General features: G+C 36.8%; 1 protein-coding gene across 4 annotated transcripts in view; it reads left to right on the top strand.

The window, feature by feature from the left end:
* MPP7 (MAGUK p55 scaffold protein 7) overlaps window positions 1-13,814 on the top strand; it is a 156,402-nt gene that overhangs the window by 94,897 nt on the left and 47,691 nt on the right. For all 4 annotated transcript variants that reach the window (XM_014248784.2, XM_005518709.3, XM_088058400.1 and 1 more), the window contains exon 6: window positions 1,155-1,235. In XM_014248784.2, coding sequence (XP_014104259.1) covers window positions 1,155-1,235 — 81 coding nt within the window. The remainder of the gene's footprint in view (window positions 1-1,154; window positions 1,236-13,814) is intronic.

Genomic DNA, 13,814 nt, shown 5'->3' with positions numbered 1-13,814 from the left:
CTCTGTTTAATTTGAAGGTTAAAAGAAAAAAAGGTATTCAAACTATGTCTGATGTCTATAATGGATTCTTCAAATAGATTTTCCATTATATGTAATTATGCAAAATATACATTGATCCATTTATCTTGAAAATGTATACAAAATGAAAGTACAAATTTAAAATTAGGTTAGACAAATAATATTATTTGCTGCAAACAGCCAATCTTTCTCTGAGACATTTTTATGATACTGATTTAATGCAAAGAAAATGAGTGATTATCTGAAATCATGTTTTGCATTATGAGCCATGTGGCTTCAGAATTTTAAACCAAAGTTCAGTGTTTTGAAATGCATTTTAGCTTTTCCTTCTTCTGGAAAAATAGTTTGAGTCTAAAATCCTGCAGTAAAATATGCCTCTTGAGTCCAAATTAGTTGAGAATGGCATGATAAGAAAAACCCAAGATGTGAGCCAAATAGCCATGGGATTAACAGTTAAACTGCTGCTCTATTGTTCACCACCACAGTTTTGTAGTATAACCAAACATAAATTACTGATCTTGTTGTTAGGACATAGTTTGTGCATTTTACAGGCTTGAATTGCTGATGACCTGTTATAAATTATATTATGATTAACTCGCTTCATGTTTAACAAGCTCCTTCCAGTGTATGTGTAAACATAATAAAAGGTTCAGATTGCTTGCACTGTAGGGGCACTTTGCTTTTTTATCCCAGTCCTAAACAGCACAGCTACTGTGGGTTTTTGGAAGCAGTGTGGATTTCACCACCTCATTCGAAACTGTTTTTTATAGACAGTGTCAAAGTTTGATCCAGTCATTTTTACAAGCAGTTCTTTGTCTGCACGCAAAAGACCATTCACTTAAATGAAGTGCTGGGATTTGCCCCCTTTGCTATAAATCAGAATGTGATCTGGCTGCACCCTTGCCAGAAATGATTACTTGTGTTAAACTGAGCCAAAAGGCCTGGCTTAAATCTGGTCCACTGAGGGCTAGAAACAGAAGCGCGGTGATTGATGGTGTTTTCCTTCATACTGGCTTCTGTTTGAACATCCTGGAAAGCAATAACCTTGAACAAGATAGATTCTGGGTTGTCACTGATGCACTGGGTAAAACAACGCTTTGCTAATGGTCTTTGTGTTGATTCAATCTCCCACCCAGCTGGCTGAGGAGCTGCAGAGCAAACCACTGAGCAGTGAGATCAGAGAGCTGTTGAAACTCCTTGCAAAACCCAATCTCAAGGTGAGGATGAGTTGCACCTGCAAAGTTTGTTCTGCATGGGTGTGTGCATCTGCTTCCTTGGGGTGTGAGTGGACTTGTTAACAAGTACTGTGTAAGAGTGTATGCAGTGTTAATCAGAAATACCGGTGATGAGGAAACACAGTTAATGTTGTATATAAATTACTATGCTATTTCTTGTACTTATAAAAGGAATAATTTATTTGCAAAGGATATTTTAAAAAGTGGCTAATTTACTTTGCTATCTTTTAATGCATGTGCCTCATAAGTTTGTTACAACTGTGCTTTTACTAAAAAAGTAATCAAACTAAAAAAGTTGTCAGTCATGGATCATTGATTCAAGTGCCTCATGCATAAGGAGTGCAGCCTGGTACTGGGGACAAAATTCATGGCAGATAATGTTATTAAAAACATCTAATTTTGAAAACTTTTTGTAAAACTCCTGGGGTTCTCTGTGGTGTTTTTGAGATACATTTTATCTGACAGTAGTCTACTGAACCACTGAGGCTGGATGGAGGTTGTCTTGCTCAATGGGCTGCTCGAAGTAGGGTCAACGCTGAGTTCACAGCAGGTTGCTGAGGGCTTTCTTCCATCAGGTTTCGGAAATAAATGCCTGGGAGCAGACATTCTGCAAATACTCTGTGTGGCCTCTTCCAATTCCTAATTACCCTCCTACTGAAAACTGTTTCATTATATCCAGTCAGAACCTCCACTATGTATCATTGTTGATGCACATGATATTATTTTTCCATTGTTAAGAGAAAGAAGACCTTAGTGCTTTAGACACATATTGAAGTGGTAGTTAAGTGCAGCAGTTGATAAGTTAAAATGAAAACTGCAGAGTGGAAAGGAGGTCATTTAAAGACAGTAGTTCTTTTATCTTAAGTATAAATAATGATCTCAAAACCTGAGAAACTATGGTATCTTCACAGTGCTACAAAATTTTAAAGATTGGTTACACCTGCTTTTTGATGATTTTTGCACTGATGCTTTTTCCATAGCTTGAAAAGTCACAAGGTGTTTTAATTTGAAGGGGTAAGTAATATCAATGGCATATTAGAAGAGGAATTGTTAGTGCAGGAAATTGCAGAGATCCTAGGCTTCTCCCTGGGTGTTTTCTTAGTGACTGCCCACATGTGCTTCATACTTCTGAAGCTTTGGTGGGTTGAGTCTGAAGACAATGCATTTTCCACAACAATTTGCATCTCCCCCTCTGCTTTTCTTGCTTTTTCTCACTCATTCCCTCACGCACTCACTCTCACTGTCTGTTCCTTGGTAGCAGTGAAAGGCAATGTGATAATCTTAGTGGGATTTCAAGGAAACAAGTGCCTTCCCCTCAGAGTAGTTAATGTGATTGAACAACTGCGGTAACTTGGCAAATGTCTTTCTTGGTTGCAGGGGGAGATGACCAGCTGCAGGGTACCAAGCCCTTTGTATGGCCAACTGCCTAATCCTGCACAAGTCACAGGATTCCCTGCCCTGCAGGCGCCTTGCAGGTGTTTGTGTTGCAACTTGCAGGTGTTTGTGTGATGTAGGAGTAAGAGCTGATGGAATGCTAGGTATTTTGCTTGTCCATTATCTTCTCCCCCTGCCATGTCATGGCAAACATGCCTCAGAGTGATGGTAAATTATCACTGCTTCCTCCTCCATTACATTGGCCAGGTGACTGTACTGCATTCAGTCAGAGGCTGTTGTTGAGATTCTTCTCTTGATCTCCCCAGCTTTCTCTTGGACAGAAAAGGAAAGGAAGGATGTTTCTGGGATTCAATACTTCCAGTTCCTCCCCAGAGGTGTCACAGTCTCTTCAGTTGTGTCTGAGTTTATGCCGTACATTGCGTAAGCTTTTCTACCCCTTTGCTATTAGGTTTATGGCTATAGAGTTTCTTGGTTTTGTTCTAGGTTCCTGGGATAAAATGGTGGCTAGAGCAGCTCTTTTTCACACACTTGCAATTACTTGGGATAACTGATCTATCTTTTCCAATGATGTTCTATAGACTTTATGTAAAAACATATATGGCTTAATTTGGGATTGACTTAAGGTGGCTGTACATTACTTTGCAGGGGAAACTTTCCTTTTCTGACCAGATTTATAACTGCAGTGTTAGCTGGAACCAGAAGAGCTTCCACTTTCCAACAGCTCTAATGTTCATGGCATGGTGAAGGATGCTAAGGATTAGTTTACTGTACTACATCACTGCCTCCACAAGTCTGATGGTGTAAGGGGACAGGTGTAGCAATGTATTTATAGCTTTACAGGTTTGGTTAACAAGTCAGAAAAGGCTAGGAGAGGTTTCTAATCATGTCTAATTAGATAAATATTTCTATATTTTAATTCTGTATTACAAAATTCTTTTGTTGGATATATTTGAGTGCTTGCATCTGATGAGCAAAACTTTGACAAGTTTGTGGTGCTTGTCATCTTCATCTACAGAGAAGTTTTGTAAAGAAGAAAGTAGTTTCTCTGAGGCAGTTATATTTATCAGACCTGAGATTTTCGAAATGTCCCAGAAGTAATTCCAAGGTTTTGTCAGGTGCATTTTCTTTTGAAAAGAAAAATAAATTGGGCATTTCTAGTCTTAAAAACTGCTTGAAATATCCGATTACAGAGTGGTATTTCTTTTCCTGCTCTCAAATGTGGCATCACTTACCATAATTAAATGAACTAATAATGATTGTGGTTTATCTTTTCTGATGAACACAGAACTCTGGAAGTAGAACAGAGCATGCAGCCCTGGGAAATCAAGTGGATTTGTTTAACTGTGTGTTAGACATTTCATTTGCGTTCTGGATTTAAAATATAATTGTGTAGCCCTGTGGACACAGGCCAGCCACACTTATTATTTTTAATTTCCAGCACTGAATAAGGACTTAGGGTTTGCATTCTTTAATCTTACTTTACCTTATTAAAGATATCAAGAAACAGAATAGTATTTCCATACCCTAGAACCTAAATCCAGTTGAATGCTAAGCAGACCAAAAATTAGCTTTTTGAAATACAAGTATAGAATAACCTGAGTTGAAATGGACCCACAAGGATCATCAAAGTTCAACTCCTGCTCCTGAATGGGACACCCAAATAATCACACCATGAGCCTGAGAGCATTGACCAAATGCATTGAACTGTCAGGCTTGGTGCTGTGACCACTTCCATGGGGAGCCTGTTCCAGTGCCCCACCACCCTCTGGCATCCAACCTAAATATGCCCTGACACACCTTCAGGCCATTCCCTCAGATCCTATCACTGGTCACCACAGAGATGAGATCGGTGTCTGTCTCTCCTCTTCCCCTCATGCGGAAGCTGTTGTCTTCACTGAGGTCTCCCCTCAGTCTCTTCCAGGCTGAACTGACCAAGTGACCTCATCCACTCCTCATATGGCTTCACCTCCAGACATTTCATGATACAGAAACTGCACTTCCAGAAATCTGAAATACATTTGCAGAGAGCTGAGCAGGTGGACTCAAGCCTGATCTACTGGTGTTTTAAATCACCCAAATATGTCCTCGCTTAGGTCCAAACACCATTGCGACCAGAGCTACACAGCACTGCCTGCAGGCTGGCCTGACCTGACCATGAATATATATATCTATAAGTTTTGTGTCTTCAAGGTATACATTTTATTGCAATTTAATAAAACCAACTAAACAAAATGCCCATGCACCTCACACACAAACACAACAATAAGTTACAATATATTTAGTCGTGGTTATTTACCATCGTTTTAACTTTGACATGTTAAACTCTTAAGCTGCTTTTTAACATGAAGATTAGAAAATATAGCTGGGATATACATGAAAAATGGTATTTCTGATTTAAGAGAGGACACTTCTGTGGATGCTTTTGTACAAAGTATGAATAGCATAAAGAAATGAGTATTCTCAGCTTTAGTGGTTTATAATTTGGCAAAATTAAAGGAACTTATGTGACAGCAAAAAGGAATGTCTTTAAAGAGGAGAGTTGTACAGAATTCTGAAAAATTTTAAGAATTATGCATCAGGTAGGTGCCAGTGCAATTGAGAGAGGTGTCTGTATAGAAATGTGGGTTTTTTATGAGTTTGGAAGTATTGCTGTGAGAGCACTAAGCTTTTTTTTTTTTTAATTCTCTATAGACAAAATTTATTTCATTGTTGTGCAGTTGTGTAAATTTGAACATATAATTGGAAGACTAAGATTAAAGATGCTAATACAAAATACACCTAAAAGGGAATTTAATTTTGGTTATTTAATGAACGTGTCACAAGCAAGTTAGCCAAGTGGTCTTACCTGTTATTAGGGATGGAAATGGGAAGAAGTGAAGTGGTCACCAGAGTAACTCTGTCAGCAACAGGACAGAGCTCTAGTAAGGAACACTATAAGAAAGGGGATGTACAAATGTCAGATGATCAAGCTAAGAATGAAAGACTTTAAAGCTTCCAAATTTTCTTCCACATTTAATTTAAAACTGTCTTGAATAACTAGGTTTAGTTCCTTTTCTAACAAGCTGGAAAAAGCTCTGTTCTTTTTATGATGGTGCCATAACAGAAGAGCATAATTGTTATTTATTTTTAAAATTATTTTAAAAACAGAAACAAATTACTATAGGAATTAACATTCTAGGCACTTACTTTATTGCTGTAGCTGTAAACAAAAAAGACTGTTAAAGAATGAACCATCTCTTAGTCCATTGAACAATGTTATCCCAATTATACTAACTTTGAGACAGACTTGGGACATATTATTCAGATCTAAATAACGTTTAACTTGGTCTTTATAACAGCAATTACATTTGTGCTCATTACATATCAAAATAATCACTTTTTACCATTGAAGTAAATCTCTATTAGGGTATATTAAGTGTGTTTTTAATTATATAAAGTATGTCCTTTGTGGTCATTTGTGTAATGGGCAGAACAATAATTATTTCAAAAGTTAGTGCCACTGTGCTAAAACTACTCTGAAGAATCTTTATACCTTTATGACTTAGAGGAAACAAAGCGTTTCCAATCGTGGTTCTGCCTGTTTCAGAGGAGTTTAAACTTCTGTTTATGTGTGCTGGAAGGTTTGCCAGCTGCTAGTTTGAAACATAAACCAGGTACCTAAAAAAGGGCACCAGCAGGACTGAGAATGAATTCAGTGCCTCATGGTGCACAAGAATGTAAAGTATTTGGGTCACTTTGGGGCACTGTACCTATAGCCATAGAGAGAGCAAGAGGTGGACAAATAGTATTTTTCTTGTCTTTCATTACCATAGAATGAACAGAATTTTGGAAGCTATCTTCAAGATTATTTGTGCTTGTATGACTGTTGTATGACTGAATGTTACTTTCATACAAAATACACATTCTTTGTTTTAATTTGGGGGGGTGGGGGGTTTAATTGCTTTCAAATGGCAAAGATGCATACACTAGCGAATTGCATGATTTACACTTGCTGTTTTACTTGCACTTCATTTGTGGTACACTTGACTTTCAGTTGCACAAAATACTTTACATTTGTAAATATTTTCATCTAATTTCACTTATTTGACTTTCCTTCAGAGTAGAACCATGAGTTAAGCAAAACTAAAACTGCAGATAATGAAGCCAGGGCACTTTGTTCTTCATATACATGCTTCCTGTATTTGATTAGGTTCCTTTAAAAAAAGAAATAGTGCTTCTTTGAACATGAAGCATACTTTTAACATTGTCTGACCTGTTCTGTTTTTCTTGTATTTACTGGGAAGTTTGTAAATTCTACCCTTTTTTTCATGAACAACTGCTGCTACCATCATCCAGATCAAAGTGTGGCTTGTTCTGTTAAAGAAGCATACATTTTGAGTCTTTATCAGCAGAAAGAAAATATTGAGCTATAAAAATATAAAACAAAATCCATTTTTTTGCTTTGAAAAGTTCATGAAGCATTTCATGTAGCATGTAATTAAATAAAAATAAAGTTAATCAAAACTTTGTCTTCTTTCCAACATTTCCTTTGTAATTAGACCTGCTGAAGATTTTCCGTCAGGGCTTTTTCACTAAGCTATGTATTTTCTGCAAAGTCAACATTTTCCACTGGAAATGGTTGGGATTTGCCTGAACAACTGTTCAGGTTTTGTATCTGAAGAACTCAAATACAAATTTCAAATTTCAAACTCAAATACAAATTTCAGGTCCGCTAAGATCTGAGCCACATTTGAGATGCTACTGGATCCTAGGAACTCGGGGGACCTTTTGGCCTAGTCATTGTTAGAGACCTGTCTTTCCAGATGTACAAATTTTTTCTACTTTTGCACCTGTCCTGGGAGACTGTTCTCCTCTTCATGAAATATTTATGCTTACAAATGCTAAAACAAACTATAGTACCTTTTTAGGAAGCATAATTTCCCACAATATTTAACTATTTACTCATCAGTGGTCTGCAAGATGTATTGCTAGGACTTGTAGGAATTGTGCTTGTATGTGAAGAGATTTTACAAACATTTTAGATTTATTAATATGGTGAACTGTAGTACTATGAACTTCATATGTCAACTGAAAAGTTACCTACGTAATCCTTACTTGCAAAATCAGATACCATTAATATGTAAACCTACAAGAATGTGTTTGATTTTTGATGGCATGCTGTGAAGTATCAGAAGGGAGATCGAAATACTTATTTTTTCCAATGAATAATAGATGCAAATGACTGCAACAATCAGCAAGGACCACAGTATTGATGGCTTGATGACGTTGGTTGATGGATAGATAGCCCATAGATGTTCTGGGCATCCCAGCCGTGAAGTTGGGGCAGAGGGACAGTGCTGGGAGACTTTTGGCAGATGACTGAAATCCTTCTGCCCAGTGTTCCGTTTCTTTAAACTTTTTGCCACTTTGGGCATCTATCCATCACATATTTCAGCAACAAGTTGCAGGAAAAATATATTTTATTTGTAACTCTTTCAGCTTTAGACCTTGACTTCTGATTTCCATTTATGTTTGCACCCATAATTAAAAAAAAAAAAAATTATAAAGAAAACTCTTTTGGGTAAGGAGAGCTGGGAAAATATGTTGCTGTCTTTATTTTTGGAATGTTCATGTTACTGGGATGGAGTAAGTAAAACAAAAATGTAATGGCAAAATAGTCCTTTTAAAAACAGCAAGAAAAGCCTTGATTTTTCACATCTGTCAAGCAGAGAAAATCAGAAAGCAGTTGTGTCACACTCTTATTGTTGTAGGAACTGACATATAACAATATACAACATATTAGAAGCACAGAGACAAAATGGTTGAAAGGAGGTGAATGAATTTAGTGCATGAATATATTTAAGTAACAATCATCATGTTACTCTGGAAATGCTCTCAGGTCCATCTGGTGATAACTTGGCTCATGTCCAGTGCAAAACTTGTCTGTCGATCTTAGACGTATGGATATGAGAATGCTCACTAGCAGCCAACATAAAATAAACAAAGTGATAGATAACATAAACAAAAGTGAAGCCAGGCAGGTTGGCAGCAGAAAATATAAAATCTGAAAAACAAATCAAAGAAATTCTTTGGTTGTATATACAAACTTTCCAACATGAGGGAACCAACTCTCATCCACCTAAGAATGTTGAATTGCATGCATGTAACTACAGCATTCAGATACAGAACATAAAAGTCGGCAACGTTGCTAAAGCCGGTAATTTAGGAGGAGGAAAAGGTCATGACAGATAAAATCACATCCCTTTCAAGTAGTAATTCCATTCATCTACAGGAAATGGACAAGTAAATGGAGAAACAGCACAATATAAAGCAAGTAGTCCCTTTTTTTAGATGTCAGCTTTTTAGATGTCAGCTTTTTCCTTCAGTGGTGTTTTTCCTTTGTGTTTGATGGACCATATTGTGTTTGAGCTCTCCATTCAACAGTCTTCTCTTTTCTACTTCATTTTTGCTTAGGTTCCCATCTAGTATGAGTACTCTATAGCTGAATTTAAGACCTCCTTATCATACATGAATATATGTTATTATTTTCCAAAGGAATTAAGTTTATTCAGATTCTTTTCACCTTTTGGATCAATAGATTTTTTTCTTTTGAGGACTTCAGACATGATGTTTATGTCAAATGAAGGCTGCGTCATTCCTAGAGACACTTTTACAAGAGGCAAGTGCATCCTCAGCTTTTACTTTCTTTATATTTTGATATTATTTCTTTGAGGTGCCTTTGGATGGTTTTAAACCAAGAAAAGGTACATGTTACCACTGTAGACACTTAATATTCTTGGGAAGCTGCCACTTTCTCAAAAAAGAAATTGATTAAGGATTGCCAAGATATTGAAACAGTGCTGCTGTCTCGGCATTTTCCATTCTGAAAACGGTCTATTTGTACTCTTGGAAGTTAAGCCCTTAAACAGGGCTTAGAGCTTCAAGGACAGTTTAGCTACATGAATCATGTTGTGGATGTAAATAGCATTGCTATCTTAGCATAAAACAGACTGTTCAAATTCTTCACTATTGATTTAAAATTGGAGTCTTTTTTGCTGTTATCCACAACTGAGGGAAAATATAGGGCTCTCATCTGGAAGGGTATTAACACCTTTACCAGATGACATGGATGGACGGAGTGCGTGTTTCTGAGAACATTGAGAACAGTTTGACTTGGGAAGCATCTCCAGGGGCTCTGAACATTGAGCCAGAGGAAGCGGGGGTCTGAAGAATCAGAAAGTTCATTTTTCTGTTGGCTGTTGCCGTCTGGCTACCAGCTGCAGGTAAACCCATCAGTTCAGACTGGTGAATCTGAAATCAAGAAATAGCATTTTCAGGCAAGGAAATTACCCTTTTGTGAAAGGAAGTTCACATAGTCATGAATAAAGTCCACCACAGTAAAGAGGAAGAAGTAATATATACTGAATATCGATCCAACTGAGATGTTGCTGTGCTAAGATCATTAGTCTATGATAGATATTAAGAAGTCAAAACCACACATATACAGAGTATGTGTTATTATTTTGAACCACTGCTGTGACCCAGCTGCATCAAAGACTGGAAGAGAAAGGGATTTAATTGCCAGCTGGACAAGCTTAAACTAGAGGGCAATTCTAGTTTAAGTACAGATACAAGCATGCAAGTACACTTGCAAGCATGGAATGTTATTTTCTGTTTTGTACATATGTAACTGCTGTTTTCTCATATGATGTCTAATTTCTGCATATTTCATAAAGGATATATAGGAAAATATATCATTTGAAGGATGTCAGGAAGTAAATTAGCCCAAATATTTTACCTCTTACTTAGTACACCCCCTGGTTTCCTGAATATGAACATAAAATTATGCTTGAGTTAAAGGACTTTATTTAATTTTTTTTTACTGTCTCTGTCAAAGGTTTTTGCTTATATTGATTGAATAGTGTGAGTGATCCTCAGTGGCAAAAGCAAACTGATTTAACTGGAAGTTAGCTGGTTTTTTTTAACATTATGTACTCTATATATTTAACTTGGGAATTTTGTACATCCTAGATTTTTCTTGGAAAGTGATTAGATCAGTGCAGCATCAAAAGAATAATACTACTTCTCTGCTTGATAGGTATGTGATTACTGTAGCTTGTAAAAAATATTTTTTGCTCTTACTCTAGCTATCCTCTGGCCACTTCAGCAGCACAACTTTCTCCTGCCTGTACTTTTATTGCTTGCTTCTGCTTCTGGATTATACTTCAAACTTCAGCCAAGATGGAGAGTTCAACTAATGTGATTGTCCTTATCTGCTGATTGAGATGCCTGTTCTCACCTGCCTTTTTGTTCCCTTGTTAACCCTTGTATCACTGTTAGGGCTGCACATAGTCCATTAGCAGGCAGAGTTGATGGTGAAGAGATTGTCATATGCAGTTGATTTGTGGTGGCTGCTTTACCCCATACAGTGGCTAGAGTCTGTATGCCATCACCATAGTGCTTCAGCTTTCTGCTGGTTTAATCGTTTTGTAAATTCTTTTATGTTTGGCTTTTGTGACTTCTGTGCTTCTCCTTCCAATCTGATGCTCTTGATGGTCTTTCTTTCAGTGGTTCAGTCTTCTCCCAGCTCTTTCAGCTTTTCTTCTTTGGTATCTGTTGCTGGATGACATCACTCACATTCTAATTTTATGCAAGTTACTCATAAATTAATCTTGCCAATCTTGAATAATTTTCTCCACCATCATTTTCATCCTTTTTTTATTTCTCCTGTAACTTTATCTCAAAGGAAAGCATAATATAGCTAGAGCTCTCTGGAGGACGAGCTCTGCCAGGTGAGTTCAGGGGCACGTTGCTGTGGTTGCTGATAAAGTTAGTTTTCTCCTCAAGTGAAACTTTTCTATGCCAGCCTCAGTGGCAGGTACTGGCACTATGGCATAGCAAAGAGGTGGGAAAATGTCTGTGTCTCACCTGACGGAGTTCAAGCTGAACTGCCAGAGAAGGTGGCTGGTGCTAATGATCCAAGCTGTGCACTGGGACAGCGCAGTCATGGGCCATTTTGTTCCATTTTGCTGACTGTGCTGCTAGGGCAGTAATGTGCTCCACAGGCAGGGTTGCCAGCTGCTGGGTTGGCAGTGTCGCACCCTTGGTGCAGCTGTTGGCTCTCCTGAAGGTTGGTTTGAGTCGCTAAAACGTTTCTGTTGATGACTATCCACTACTTTAATTTCAAATTATGTTTTTTTCCAAGTACTATTAAGAGGCTGCTTGTTTATTCATCCATTCTGTTTCACTTCTTTAACTTACCGTTTTCTAAAATGCTTTTCTAGACTACTGAACACAAAGCATCTATGAAAAATAAAGCTTAGGTGGACACTTTTTTTTAATAATGAGAATTTAAAAACAAAAGGAGCTGTGATCATGAATCTGGGGCTACTGGTGTATTTTTACTCTTAGAGATCTCAAAATAAAAAGAGAAGCAAAAAATAATATGAAATTTATCTTTGTTTTATAAGAGCAAAAATATAATTAGTCTGGTTAAGTGATACACATTTTTCAAAATGTAGAATTGTTTTCATTAATAACATTCTCAGTTTAAATAAACATTTAAAGTTTCAGAACAGTTTAAGAAAAGGAACTTACAGCATTTCCAGTGTCAGATTTTCTTCATGTAAGTTGATAGTGTAAAATTTCAATTTATAAACTGTGAAATGATCAGTGATAGTTAAAATACAAAAAATACAGCACTAGTTATTAGACATTTCAGAGGTCCAATGAAAGTATTCATTTCCAACTAGATCATGTCTAAGAATTTAGCTGAACATCAATATTTATATTTAGGTAGTGCAAGAGTTTGAATCATACCTTCTTTCAAGTTCTAAATACAGACCATGTTTACATTAGTGAATCATAAGCATAGAACTTAGAGCTGAAATAAAATCTTTTTCTCCCGAGGTGCTTAAATATACATGACCCAAATCTTGGATCCTATGTACATAGTTCTGAAGAGCTGTGTATTTGAAAACAAAACCAAAGAACTAAAAAAAAAAAATGTGTATGTCCTTCTTGCAGTTTCCTGTGAGAGTTAAGAAATGAGTATCATGGAAATTAATAAGTTCTTCACTTCTTATATACAAAAAGAGAGCATTGCTATCTTAGCATTGCCTCATGCATTTGCTGCACAATTATTCTGGGTAAATCTTGTTCATCTTAGGATCCAAGTTTTATTTCTTGGCACTTGCAATTTGTTTATTTTTTAAAAAAAGTCCTAACCTCTATACACATCTAGTCACACATAGTTTTTTAGACTATATTAGTTGAATGGTACAAAGATTCTACTGAAGATCTGTGCATACAGCAGTTTCTTCTTGTGTTCAAAACATACAGAAGGGCTCTCAAGGACAGAGTGATCACTTAGAGTTGAACGTGTTAAGTGAAATCAAAATGGCTTTTTAAGTTTTGTTTGCAAATTAGTTATTGCCCAGTCTTTGCTGATTGCTATTTCAGAGCAGCTGCAGTAGACAGAGAGTAGTGTCTTAAAAGAAGTAGCCGTAGAAGACAAGAAAGAAAGAAATTAGCATGTTCACCATGTATCATAAACAAGTTTGTGATGACAGAAGCTCTTCTGAAAGCTTAACTGAGAAAAGACACATCGTTTCTGGCATTCCTGCTCTTATCTGAAATATGTATCTTTGCACCAAGATGAAGTAGTGCTGGAGTTTGAGGAAAATATTGTATATTGCTAACTGTAGTACATTGTGGTTTAATATGTTTTTTGGGAGAAGAAAGGAATGAGTTGATACATTCTAGCTGCTGTGAAGTTGAAGTGAAGAAAAGACATTGATTGGTATTGGTTTGTAGCACTTAGGATGCATCGTTGTTCTGTATGTAGTGTCCAGGAGCCTGATCTAGCCTGATCAGGGAAGTGTCTTATTAACACTGGTGGCATAATTCAGTGTAGAAGTGGACAGAATTGGTTTTGCAAGTTCCATTGTCAAGGGTAGGTTCTTTTAAACGTGTTTTAAATGTCTGCCTTTTACTCTGGAAATGGTGCTTTATATCATTTTCATCTGTTTTCTCTATTTGCCTGGTTGTTTTTAAACTGCAATATAGAACCTCATTAAATTGAACCAGTCCATGAATATGCCCTAGCTTTATGTGGAAAAATGTAATTGCAGAAGACTAGTTTTAGAAGTCTTAACTGTAGGTAGCCTGAAGTAAAAGCAAACACTC

This window comes from Pseudopodoces humilis, chromosome 1 (genome assembly GCF_049639895.1).
Source record: "Pseudopodoces humilis isolate 2021_Gansu_Grassland_sample_001 chromosome 1, ASM4963989v1, whole genome shotgun sequence".
Classification (NCBI taxonomy): Eukaryota; Metazoa; Chordata; class Aves; order Passeriformes; family Paridae; genus Pseudopodoces; species Pseudopodoces humilis.
The sequence above is the reverse complement of the archived record's forward strand: the minus strand, read 5'-3'. Positions and strand labels throughout refer to the sequence as shown.